The 13,234-nt window shown below is 40.7% G+C and overlaps 1 protein-coding gene across 4 annotated transcripts in view; it reads right to left on the bottom strand.

Annotated features, from left to right (window-relative positions):
- Nucleotides 1-610: 610 nt before the first annotated feature.
- epcam (epithelial cell adhesion molecule) overlaps nt 611-13,234 on the bottom strand; it is an 84,420-nt gene continuing 71,796 nt past the window's right edge. Inside the window, exons 2-10 of one of the 4 annotated variants that reach the window (XM_070889327.1) lie at nt 8,898-9,030; nt 7,233-7,340; nt 4,888-5,140; nt 3,618-3,683; nt 2,809-2,869; nt 2,152-2,253; nt 1,614-1,826; nt 1,293-1,343; nt 611-1,209 (exon numbers count right to left, since the gene is read on the bottom strand). In XM_070889327.1, the coding sequence (XP_070745428.1) occupies nt 1,162-1,209; nt 1,293-1,343; nt 1,614-1,826; nt 2,152-2,253; nt 2,809-2,869; nt 3,618-3,683; nt 4,888-5,140; nt 7,233-7,340; nt 8,898-8,970 (975 nt within the window). In that variant the 5' untranslated portion in view covers nt 8,971-9,030 and the 3' untranslated portion in view covers nt 611-1,161. Of the gene's footprint in view, nt 1,210-1,292; nt 1,344-1,613; nt 1,827-2,151; nt 2,254-2,808; nt 2,870-3,617; nt 3,684-4,887; nt 5,141-7,232; nt 7,341-7,829; nt 8,325-8,467; nt 8,856-8,897; nt 9,161-13,234 lie in introns of those variants that run through there. The other 3 variants (XM_070889328.1, XM_070889326.1, XM_070889329.1) reach the window with 3 other exon arrangements.

Here is a 13,234-nt window from a genome sequence, read left to right on the forward strand (position 1 = left end):
CTGATCCTGTGGCACCCCACTAGTTACTGATTGCCAACCTGAGAATGAACCATTTATCCTGACTCTTCTGTTCGTTAGCCAATCCTCTATCCATGCTAATATATTACCCCCAAACCCATGAGCTTTTATCTTGTGCAGTAAAACCTTGTGGCACCTTGTCAAATGCCTTCTGAAAGTCCAAATATACCACATCCACTGGTTCCCCTTTATCCACCCTGTTAATTACATCCTTGTGCATTTGATGGTTAAGCAAATTGCAAGTCTTCAATGTGTTTTTTTTTAAAGTTCAAGATTTAATAAGTTCCTATCGTGCTTATGAGAAACAATTAATACTAGCATACCAAGTAACTTTAGAACTACACTTAGTCAGTTCAGCAATTTGCTGTACTCTGGGCTGGGTAGGGGCTTGGAAAAAACAAGTTTGCAAGGATTCATGGTTAATCCTAGCTTGGGATGAAGTAGCTCACCAAAATTCAGGAGCCTGGGCACAGAAGGAGCAGCAAGTAGTACAGAAGTTAACTATGCCCACGAGGTAGAAAAGGCACCATTACAAATCACTGCATTTTAAGAGCCTGGACTTCCAATTTAACAAGTGAACCACTGCTTCAGAAATAGTCAGTCAGTCTTTATTAAAAATGAAATTTTACATGGTCATTTAAAAAAGTACTTCATACATAAATTCTGAATTGTTAAAGTATCAAAGCTTACCGACCTAAAACAGGCTGTTGCACTGTACAGCATAGTTTAAAAAAGTTATGAATTACATTGACTATTTGCAAGGTTCCTTCCATCCTCCCCCCCACCCCCCCAAAAAAACACAATCCTAGTTTTAATGCTAAGATGACAGTCTAAGAGACCAAGTACAAAAATCACTCATCTTAATCCAATAAAAGGCTGGTCTCAGAAATATTGCATCCGATTTCTTGGGGGAAAAGTCCCGTAACAGTACCATTTTGTATCAAGTGATGTTCTTCCATAGGCAAGTGGCAAGGATGGAATGTAGTTAAATTAAATTCAATGAATGGAAATTAAGGAGCTGTACAGCAACCTTGTAGATAACCCAAAACTAGGCGACTGTCCCACTTGCACTGCCTTCTCACTAGTTCAAAATGTCCCCAAATTCAGGGTGGATATTGACATCCTAGCAAAGGGTCCAGTTATTTAGGAGGTAGTCAGCTGCTGTTTCTGAATTTCATCCAATTCTCTTCCCTGTAATAGAAGAATGCAAACATTTAGAAAAAGTTTCCATCTTTTTAAAAAAACATTGGAGCTTAAGATGGTGGAAAAATTACCTCAGCCTTTTGATAGATGTGAGACTTGGCTGCCTTCCTTCTGGTAACAAACTGAAAGAGGAACACAAGGCATTAAACTCTGTCCCACTATAGAAGTTTGAAACATAGTTGGTCATTGATAAACAAAGTGCAGACTTGGAAACTTCAAGTATGCCACACCCACTAATTGTAATTCACAATACATGGAAACTGCAAATACACAATTCAATAGATTTGTGGAGGAGCAAGAAATTATTCATGCTAGCAAAGGTTTCATTGGGTACAAAATTAATCTTCCAGTAACAAACTGCAGCTTTTGAAGTTCTTTCCATTTATACTTACAAGCACAACAAGTCCAGCAACAATTGCAAGGCACACCACCACAATGACTGCAATAATGCCAGGAGTCATTTGCTTCATGGAGAACTCTGGATTTTTTTCATCAATATAGTACACATAAGCTTGTTCAAAACTAAGCTTATCTCCATTAAATGGGATCCCATCATCCAGAATTGATCTATTATATGTGGAAGAGAACAAGCTGCTACCCTTGACCTGGTAGGGAAGAAAAAAGGGTTACAGTTAATGTTTTATTGCAGCTAATCCATAAGAAACAAGTTATCTTCTAGGGGATTAGTTCACAAGCACAAATTTTAATACAAGTGATGCTTAAAAAGTCTCCCATTGCATTAGCCAAGATCACCTTCCTCTAATCATCTTCCAAAGCCTTCTGCTCAAGGGGAGCGATAAGCTAGTAACATTCAATATTCTTTCTGGCAATTAATTTCCAACCTTTGAGGTATGATAGTTTGAATAAGGGCAAGAAAGTTTGAGCTACAGCTAGCATCTAGTTTGTAGGATATATTTAAATGTAACTTACATCCTTCTCTATATAATATGCAGCAGTTGCAAGATCAGTTGGTGTCTGCACAGTACGATTTTGTTTCAGATCCACCAGGATATACCGGTCCTCCTTAAGATACTTTAAAAAAAAAAAGACAAGTTAGTCTGTTGGAATTTAAACTTCAGTGCCTATAAAAAGATACTTCATCCTTTTGGAAAAGCAACTAGGTGAAATCTTAGCCAAGAATACATTTTTTGTCATAGGGCAGGGGAGAAAAGGAGTGGAAGCGAGAAAGTAAAATCCTTAAACTGTCAGCCAATAGTTAGCTAAAAATTAGTCTAAAAAAATAATTGCTTAGAAAACAACTGTAGTTGGCCTTGCTGCCAAGAGCCTTTAAATTTAGATCACACAAGTAATCTCATTCATATTATCTGCACTTTTGATTTGGCCATTGAAAAGCTAAATAGCTGAGTAATTAAACATCTGTAGGTTAATTAACTCCCAAGTCAGAAAACTGGAATGACACAAGTTTCCACATTAATCCAGCAGTCAATTGGAAGAATCAGTTGGAAGAGGCCAGCACTGTAATAGTCATACTCTGCAACAACTAAGGTTAAGAAATTCCAAGGAACATATTCAGCAATACTTCTAAAAAAGGAGGCAAGAGAAAATAGTCCATGAATATTTGACTACCTCAATCTTCTCGATGTAGCCTGGGTCCACCTGGTAGGCAGCAAAAGACTTTGTGATAACTCTGTTGAAAGAAAATATTGTAAGCAAAGTGTACACACAATAGTCATCAAATGTACTACTGCAACAAGACAGGCTCCCACAATAGATTAGACAGACCTAAACTTAGACTTAAAATGAGCCTAAATAGAAGAAAGAAAAACTACCCCTCTACTAGCTAAATAGACTGAATCAAGTTTAGAAACTCAATCCAGTTTCCCCCATTGCTGAACAATTCAAGCCTCAAGTCCTGGCACCCTGGTGCAACAATGTTGCTCGAGGTAGAGTTGTACTTTATGCAACACCAGGTGCCTGAAATGCAAATGTTCCATGCCCAATTAAAGAACAAACTTGCATTTGTAGAAGCAGTTTTCACAGCTTTCCAAAGTGTTACACAACCAATGAATTACTTTGAAGTGTACTTTGTTGTAATGTAGGACAACAGCACCCAAATTGCATGTAGCAAAGTCTCAAACAGCAGCAATATAAAGGACCAGATAATCTGTGATGTTGGTCAGAGGGATATGTGTTGGTTAGAACACCAGGAGATCTCTGCTGTTTGTGAAAGATCATGTGGCACTATTCATTCAATAGAGGCAAAACAGGGCCTGTTTAATATCTCATCTGAAAGACTGCACTTGAATGCACTAAAATGTCAACCTAAATTATTCACTCCACATCCAGGGAATGGGGCTTAAACCCATAGCTTTTGACTCAGGACACAAGCAGACATAAAATAGCACTTGACACATTTGAAAAGTAGTGATGCTTACTCCTTAAGTTTAGCTTCATCCATTTCTTTATCCATGGCTTTATGCCTCAGTTGAATTTGAAACCAACTGCAATAAAAAGGAAAAAACTACTAATTATTTGTCTGACAAGACAGATGCATAAACAGTTAATATACAAAAAGTACATAAGGGAATTTTTGAAATTTCACATCCATTTAAAACAGTGATTCTTATTTTTCTGTCAGCTGAGTATCTCATCACCATGCATCTATTAATAAACCTACAGCCACCTGCAGGGTTTTCATTTGCCCAAAATGGAATGCACAAGAAGAGGATGAAGGGACCAAGTGTAATGTAGCCAAGTTTGCTGATGATAGATGGGTGGGAAAGAAAGTTGTGTGGAGGACAAAGAATCTACAATGGGATATAATCAGGCTGTGAATGGGCAAACATTTGGCAGATGGAATATAATGTGGGAAAGTGTGAGGTTATCCACTTGGGCAGGAAAAGTAAAAAGCAAATTATTTAAATGGAGCAAGATTACAAAATGCTGCAGTAGAGAGGGACCTAGGGTATGAAACAAAACATTAGTAGGCAGGTACAGCAAATAATCAGGAAGGCAAATGGAATGTTGGCCTTTATTACAAGTGGGATTTGTCCTGCTACAGTGATGAGACCACACCTAGAATACTGCATACAGTTTTGATCTCATTTTTTAAAAAAAAATGAGGGATATACTTGCATTGGAGACTATTCAGAGAAGGTTCACTAGGTTGATTCCTGAGATGAAAGTTGACTTATGAAGAAAGATTGAGCAGGTTAGGCCTATATTCATTGGAGTCAAGAAGAAGAAATGATCTTATTGAAACATACAAGATACTGAGAGGGCTCAACAAGGTAGATGCAGCAAAGAGGATGTTTGCACTCATGATGGAATCTAGAACTAGGGAGCATAGTTTAAGAATAAGGGGTCACCCATTTACAAGAGAGACAAGGAGGAATTTTCTGAGGGTTGTAAATCTAAGGAATTCTCTGCCCTAGAGAGCTGTAGAGACTGGGTCATTAAATATATTTAAGGCGGAGACAGATTTTTGAACGATAAGGGAGTGAAGGGTTATGGGGAGCAGACAAGAAAGTGGAGCTGAGCCCAAGGTCAGATCGACCATGATCTTATTAAATGGTGGAGCAGGCATGAGGGGCCAAATGGCCTGCTCTTATTTATGTTCTTGGCATTACAGGGCTGTCATCAACCAACCCCCTCCCATTGACCACACCCCTCCCTCCAAAATACCTAGGATTGCAATGCACTTACAAAGTAGTCACAAGTTCAGGGCACTGCTGGTTTTCATCACCCTTGTCAGTCCTTCGAACACCTGCACTGTTTACACACCAGCAGGTGCTAGTCCCATTACACTGCTTGGGATGGAATTTTCCGTCATCCCGGCAATCAGGATCATAGATGCCATCATTATCCAACATAGCATGCTCAGTGGGCTTTCTGCGGGTTCCAATTCCATTTTTTATTCTGTACATTTCATTCTTCATCATCCAGCATTTGCTAGTCACTAAAGGGTTCAAAAGTGTATGTTGATATTTGACAAATAGGCTCATGCAATGTATCCAATCCTCATTCATTATACAATTATTTTTGGTTCACAGGATGTGAACATTGATGGCAAAGTGATTTATTGCCCATCTAAAGTTGCCCTCAAGATAATGGTAAACTTTTTTTTGAATATTTACTTCATATTCTTTTCAGAATTGAAGTGATCCATACCTATTGACCTGCCATCCATCACGAACCAAATTATATTCAATCAAGACCACCACCCCAATTCCACATGCACATCTCTGGCCCTGCCAAAACACTGATCTGTGTTGATCACATCTAGACTCTGTTCCCACCCACAAACTACAGCCATCAGTATCCTGTTTGTCATTAAAGCTGTGCTCCCATCACTTTTGCCCTTGCTGTCCTCTAGTGTATTAATTGTAACTCTTCACTCTAGTCTTCCAAGTTTCTCAATCTTGCTCATCCTATGTGTGTCATGCAAACCCTTCTGATTGCAGTTCCTCCCTGTTTTCACCCCACAATTGCTGGCAGAGCCTGCAGCTGCTTTGATACCACTCATTCCCTTGCTACTTCCCCACCAGTTGAAATTTGAGGGCTGCCAGAATATGAACTGTTGGACAAGTGGGATTTAGGAAAATGAAACTGCAATTATCTACTATAATGGAAAGGCAACACCAACTGATTACAGTTAATGGAGTCCCCCCAATTTGAACTGCGAAGGATGAAGTAATTAATGGCCAAATTCTACAACTTCTTAACAGTTACCCATTGAACCTATTGGCAATACAACCATTTCCACTATGCATTATCCTATTATGAACAGTTTGTTTAAAAAAAAACTGACTCAGTTGCATTTTGTTACATCTCTAGGCTTAAGTGCAGTTCAAATTGAAATATTGTCAGTGCAGGACCTATATGAAAAGCAGTCAAGAGACTTTTCTGAAGCATTACATCAAATAAATGAGCAACTCAAGTACCCCATGACTCAGTGAAGTTTGAATCCCCTGCTTACTTTAGTGTTGGGTACATGCATCATCAGCCAGTAGGCAGAAGAGGACATTAGCAGCTTTTGGAAAAAAAACTACAGTCCAGTCACATGCATAAACCACAGCAAGGGACATTAAAAGCATACCAAATGCAAGGTACTAAAACTATGGAAATGACACTGAAGTTGTGCACATTTGATACATGAAACTGTTGGTTACAGAAATGAAGCTTGTGCATGCAAAAGTAACAAAAAATTCTAACTCAATGCAGAACTTTATGCTTAATTAATTGCAATATTGCAGTGGCCTGAAAGTATAGTTTTTCCTTGCTATTTGATTCTCTGGGCAGAGCTCAGTGTCTAGGTCATAGATTGGCTCCAATAGTTCTATTAACATTTATGCTATTAGCCAAATGTAGAACAAAACTAGTGATTGCTCCACATTCACTCACTACACATGTGCTGCATGTAAAGACCAATACTGTATAGATATAAATATGATGGATACCTAGAGACCAAAAATGACAACTTGGTCATCTAGACTGACAAACTGAATTTTACTGCCACGCTCCTGACCCAGGGTTTTTAAGATCAAGCTTAAATGGGAATGCAAATTATGAGTAGTTAATTGAGGAACCAGCCATATAATGGATTGATGTCCTACTATACATTTTAAAACCATTTCTCTAGAATGTTAAAGATAGAAACAAGGTTGACTGGAATATCAAGGTTCATCTAGTCTGCCTCTACCATCATGGTAGTTATATGATAAATCATATTCATGGCAATAAATCTCTGACCAAGGCACATGAGGGGAACCCCCCCCCCCTCCATTACTGGGAACCATAGATCTAAAAAACCCACTAGTTTCACCCCCCCCCAGCATACTACAATCAATGTTTTAAACTTAAAGATCTGACCATCATTATGCTAAATAAAAAGAAACTCAACTGCAAGTAGTAATTTGCACAGCACGATATTGCACAAGGGACAGTGTGTAAGCAAACTGAAGGTACCTGCATTCACGAGTATTAATACACATCCTGCTTAAAATATTCATTTTTAGATCTTTATAGTAAAAATATTTTAAAAAACTTACATGTGCTGCAATTTACTATAGGGGTATTGTCAGTAGATAGTTGCAAGGTACACTCACAATTGGAACCCTGACATTTGGCAAATTGGTTTGTCATACATACAGAACACTCTGGAAGAAAAGTTATACATTAGATGCAATTTGTCAAGACCAAAATTATACATAACTTACAACAAAATACTGGTATAGCTGACAAATTCACTCATTAACTGAGACCAGTGTTAAAAAATGGGAATTGCAATTCCTGCTCACTGCTTGCCCCCTCAGTAAATCAGTTAAATACAAAAGTTTGCTAGAGAGAGCTTTCAAAATTCAGTCCAACCACATTGTAATCAAGACAATTCATTGCAGTTACACAAGTACAAATGAGCCAGTTGTTTGAAGCTCAAAACAGAATGTTTGTGGGAAATCAAATTTTGGACCCATGACTATACAAAACATCTCAAATCAGATGGACAAGTGTGGGTTTTTTTGGTCCTCTACATCATGTTAAACCCCAAAATGAGCACCAAGTGTTAACCTGGATCATGTTCAAGCCCCGGAGCAGCTCTTAATCCACCACCTTTTGACTCAGTCAAGGCTGTTACCGACTGAACTAACCTGTAGTTTAAACGAGTCAAGAGACCAGATATTCCCCAAAATTCAACCGGGATACGCACAGGAACTTAGGCGGATAGTAGAGCCACCGACACTCATAACAGTAAACTTGACAGATTTACCATGGCCAGCCACTTAAAAAGACCCATATTAGGGAAGGGGAAAGGGTGAAGAAGTTAGACAATACGGTTCCAGGTGTTTACTGTTAGCCGCACTGAAGCTATCCATGAGCAAGCAGCAGCAGCCCGCTCCGGAGATTGCCAGCGGCCCCTGCCCCTGGCGGCCAGCGCGGGGACACTGGACCGCGCCCCAACAGCGGCAAACCGTCAACCCCCAAACCCCGGGCATTCGCTCGTCAGGGCAACAGTCCGAAGCCACTAAACAATTCTACCGCCCAACTAAACGAGTGGATAAGCTCAGAAAAAAAAGTTAAAAAAACAAAAACACAGGTATTTTTTTTTAAACCCACACATTTAATTAATCCATTAGCATTGGTTAGCTTTACTCTTGTTGCAGTGGAAATGAATTAATTCGTGGTTTTAAACCATAAAAAAAAGTTACTTCAGCGAGCAGCTTGCCTGGGTGGAGCCGCACCTGGAGAACAAAGCGCCAGGTCGGCACTCCCTCCCTCCCTCACTCACCCTTTTCCTCCTCCTCCTCCTGTGCGAAGGCGACCAGCGCCAACACGGCCAGTACCAGCGAGCCCAGCACACGCATCTTCACCCTTCACAGACTCAGCGGCAGGGAGAGGGAGAAAACCCGCACAACGTCAGCAGCCGGAGCCGATGCCCGATCTCCTGATCAACCGGTAGGAAAGTCAGCGGCAAGTTTCAGGTCGGATTCACTTCCCAGTCAGTCGCAACAAATGAATTCTTGACGTCAACGTTGATTCTGCAGCTGTTGGCTTAAGACCAGCTACAATTGGCCCCAATATATTAATTGTAAATAAACAAATAACTTGTTTTAAGCACCACAGCTGCTTATGTCGACCTTCCCCGTCGGAGTCTCAATGCGAGTTTCTTCCTCGCTTCAGGTATTTATACCTTAAGGAAGCTGACGTCAGTTCATTACCTGTTGAAACTGGAATGAGTCGTTTCCTGTGAGGTGATATCACCGTTTCGCTGAAGTCTCTACCTTGTTCCATATTATATTTGTTTCTTCCTCTTCTCGAGAAAAGGGCGTGATCCTACCTCTCGTTCTCGCTCTGGGATCGTTGAGAACAAAATACAAAGATTAATTCCCCTCTTCACCCCACCCAGAAAGTGGAGAATACCGATAAGGACGTGACACTGAATCACTGGCATTTTATTCATCACCCTTAGATCGAGAGAATCACGTAATCTCAAATTATAATGTGGGGTCATCCGAATCCAGACCATGCTGTTCTTTATGTTTATTTTAATGTTAACTAACGTGGGGCCTAGTCACTCAAAACTCATTTTATATATGTATGTATATATTTTTTTAATACTTTAGTAAGCAAATTATTGTTCTGCATTACAACTTTATAAATTAAATAAATTGAAACACTACAGATGAAGATATTAGATAAATATATAAACGAGTTTAAATAAGAAATAAGAGAAAATGCTGGAACTACTCAGCAGGTAAGGCAGCATCTGTGGAGAAAAACAGAGTTACAATTCAGGTTGATGACCTTTGGTCATTACTGTAAGAAGTTAGAGATGTAACAGTTTTTAAGTAAGTACAGGGGCAGCGAAAGGGGGGAGGGGAGGAAAGGACAAAAGGGAAGATCTTTCATAAGGTGGAAAGCAGGAGTAATTAAATGACAAAAACGACGATGGTGTAAGGCAAAAGGAACATGTAAAGACACAAAAGGTGGATCTAGTGGAGCTGTAAATGGCAACAGCAGAACCTTTACAGCAACTGCCTTTCAAAAAAAATAGGAGCAGTGGTTATGATCTGAAGTTATTGAAATCAATGTTGAGACCAGATAGTTGTAAAGTTCCTAATCGAGAGATGAGGTGCTGTTCCTCGAGCTTCCATTGAGCTTCATTGAAGCAGTGTCGGAGGCCGACGGCGGTAAGGTGAGCATGAGAGTGAACATAGGAACATATAGGAACAGAGTAGGCCATTTAGCGCCTTGAGCCTGTTCTGCCATGACTGATCTGTGACCTAACTCCATATACCCGCCTTTGGCCCATATCCTTTAATACCTTTGATTAACCAAAATCTAGCAATCTCAGTTTTAAAATTAACAATTGATCTAGCATCAATTGCTGTTTGCGGAAGAGAGTTCCAAACTTCCACCATCCTTTATGTGTAGAAGTGTTTCCTAATTTCACTCCTGAAAGGTCTGGCTCTAGTTTTTAGATTATGCCCCCTCGTCCGAGAATTCCTAAGCAGCGGAAATAGTTTCTCTCTATCTACCCTATCCATTCCCCTTAATATCTTGAAAACTTCGATCAAATCACCCCCTAACCTTCTAAATTCTAGGGAATACAACCCTAATTTGTATAATCTCTCCTCGTAATTTATCCCTTGGAGTCTGGGTATCATTCTGGTAAACCCACACTGCACTCCCTCCAAGACCAATATATCCTTCCTAAGGTGTGGTACCCAGAACTGCTCACAATACTCTAGATGTGGTCTAACCAGGGCTTTGAATAGCTGCAGCATAACATCTACTGCCTTGTATTCTAGTCCTCTAGATATAAAGGCCAGCATCCCATTAGCCTTTTTGATTTTTTATGTACCCAGTAGGATGGAAAATTAAAATGGCAAACAACCGGAAGCGCAGGGTCATGCATGCGGACTGTATGGAGGAGTTCAGCGATCACCCAATCTCCACTTAGTCCCCTCAACGTAGAGGAGACTGCATCGTGAGCAGCAAACATAGTATACTAAATCAAAAAAATACCTGTACAAGTAAATTGCTGTTTCACCTGGAAGAAGTGTTTGGGGCCCTGGATGGTGGGAAGGGAGGAGGAGAAAGGGGAGATGTTGCATTTGCTGCACTTGCACGGGAAGGTACCATGGAAAGAGGAGCTGGTGTTGGGGGTGATTGAAGAGTGGACCAGGGTGTTGTGGAGGGAACAGTCCCTTTGGAATGCTGAAAGGGGAGGGGAAGATGTGTTTGTTAGTGGCAGCACGCTGGAGGTGGCAGATACGGCAGAGGATGATCCTTTGAATGGTGCGGTGGAAGGTGAGGACAAGATAAGTAAAGCTTAGGGCAATTGTTTTAGGTTATATTAATGTTGGTTTTATTACAGAATCTATTTCAACTTCTGCTGGAAAAGCATATTTTTTGAATTCATTTTAGTTATTTTTTTGGCCAAACGTATCTACAATAACAACTTATATTTATACAGCACCTTTTACATAATTTAGTATTTCTCCTGCTACCCCAGCAAAGAACAGAGGAAATTGGGTATTTATAGCTCCATATGTGTGTGGTGGCATATGAAAATGAATGGTTGAAATATAAATATATACATAAATAATTTGCTAATATTTCAATATTCTACAATCCACTTTTAAATTCAATATTTTAAAATATTTTTGCCTGCCAACATGTGTTTCTGGGGATGGGATTAGAAAGGAACACATTTTGTTTCCTCAGTTCATCTTTAGTGAATTCTGAAGTTTCCAACATAAAAATGTTGCTACATGTCTTTTTATCTTGTTATTTGTTTCTTTCCTTTTCAGTAGTTTAACTATTGATTTATGCTTGAAGGGAATTTGATTATGTATGTAAAAATGTCAAGTTTACAATGGCAGATAATTGGGTTTCGTGCAGTTGCCACAAAACTGAACTTAATTTAATGAATATGCTTTACTGAGACAATACATATATTCTTCAGTAAGTTCCTCATTATTTACATAAATATTCCAAGTAAGATAGCAAACTCTCTCATCATGCAAAAACTAATATTTAATTTATTTACAAATAAAATAAATATTGGGCAAAGTTTTCTGATACCTACTGCCACTAACAGGGCTTTGCATTGCGATGTAGGCAGTTTATCAAAAAAAAAATGTGTGCACTGCCTACAAGTCTCTCGCCAATGAACGTGCTCCCTGTTATATATGTAAACTTGTATATACTCTGTACAGCCACCAGAGGGCTCATCCCCTGGAGTCCCAAGGGATCCCATAATCCCTTGGGAGCACAGGTATTTAAGGAGGCCTCACAGGTTGGAGAGGCACTTGCAGGTATCAGGTGGACAGACATTCATCTCAGGGGAGGAAGAGACCAGAATTTTGTTTGACAAAAATCTTGGTTTAAATACACAGGGACAGGGCGTCAAAATTGTTAATGCGGCACACAGTTCTCCAGGCAGACAAGAGCAATCGGACATGCCCGAGCATGTAGTCGAACCCAAAGGGGGAATTCAACAGAGACAATGGCAAGCTGAACGGCAATTCATGCCATCGCAAGGGACAATGCGGCCAGTAATGGGGCCATCAACGCCTGTCAATGGTGCATTTAAGGACAGTTACAGAGACAGTCAGAAACGATCGACTGGTAATGGACCTTTTGTTTCCAACAACGGCTCATGTTGGAGGTGTGGAGGCAAACACGCAGTCAGAGCTTGCAGGTATCAGCAATATACCTGCAGAAATTGCAACGTCAGCGGTCACTTGGCGCGTATGTGCAGGAAGCCTGCAGCCAGGTTGATGTACGAGGAGGACGGGCCCGATGTAAGCCCTACGAGGCCAAATGGACACTGGGGGGAATCGCTGGAAGCTGAAGTTCAGTGAGTTCATGTGGAGCACATATACACTTCATACATCAGGATGCCACCGATAATGATAAAAGTGCTCCTCAATGGCATCCCAGTATCAATGGAGCTAGACACGGGGGCCAGCCAGTCCCTGATGAGTATCAAACAGTTCGACAAGTTGTGGGCGTCCAAGGCCAGGAGGCCAAAATTATTGTCGATTGACGCACAGCTACGGACATATACAAAGGAGATCATTCCGGTGCTAGGCAGTGCCACGGTAATCGTGATCCACAAAGATTCGGAGAACAGGTTGCCACTCTGGATTGTCCCGGGGGACGGTCCCGCACTGCTGGGGAGGAGTTGGCTTGCTGTCATGAACTGGAAATGGGCGATGTCAATGCAATTTCTTCTGTGGAGTGAATATCATGCTCACAGGTCCTGGACAAATTTGACTCACTATTTCAACCCGGCATTGGCACTTTCATGGGGACCAAGGTAGTGATTCACATAAACCCGGATGCCAGGCCAGTACACCACAAGGCCAGAGCGGTGCCGTACGTGATGCGGGAATAGATAGAAGGCGAATTGGACCGCCTGCTGAGGGAAGGCATCATCTCGCCAGTTGAATTCAGTGACTGGGCGAGCTCGATTGTGCTGATGGGTCGGTCAGGATATGTGGTGATTACAAGGCCACCATCAATCGGGTGTCACTCCAAGACC

Source organism: Pristiophorus japonicus, chromosome 9 (assembly GCF_044704955.1).
Source record: "Pristiophorus japonicus isolate sPriJap1 chromosome 9, sPriJap1.hap1, whole genome shotgun sequence".
Taxonomy (NCBI): domain Eukaryota; kingdom Metazoa; phylum Chordata; class Chondrichthyes; family Pristiophoridae; genus Pristiophorus; species Pristiophorus japonicus.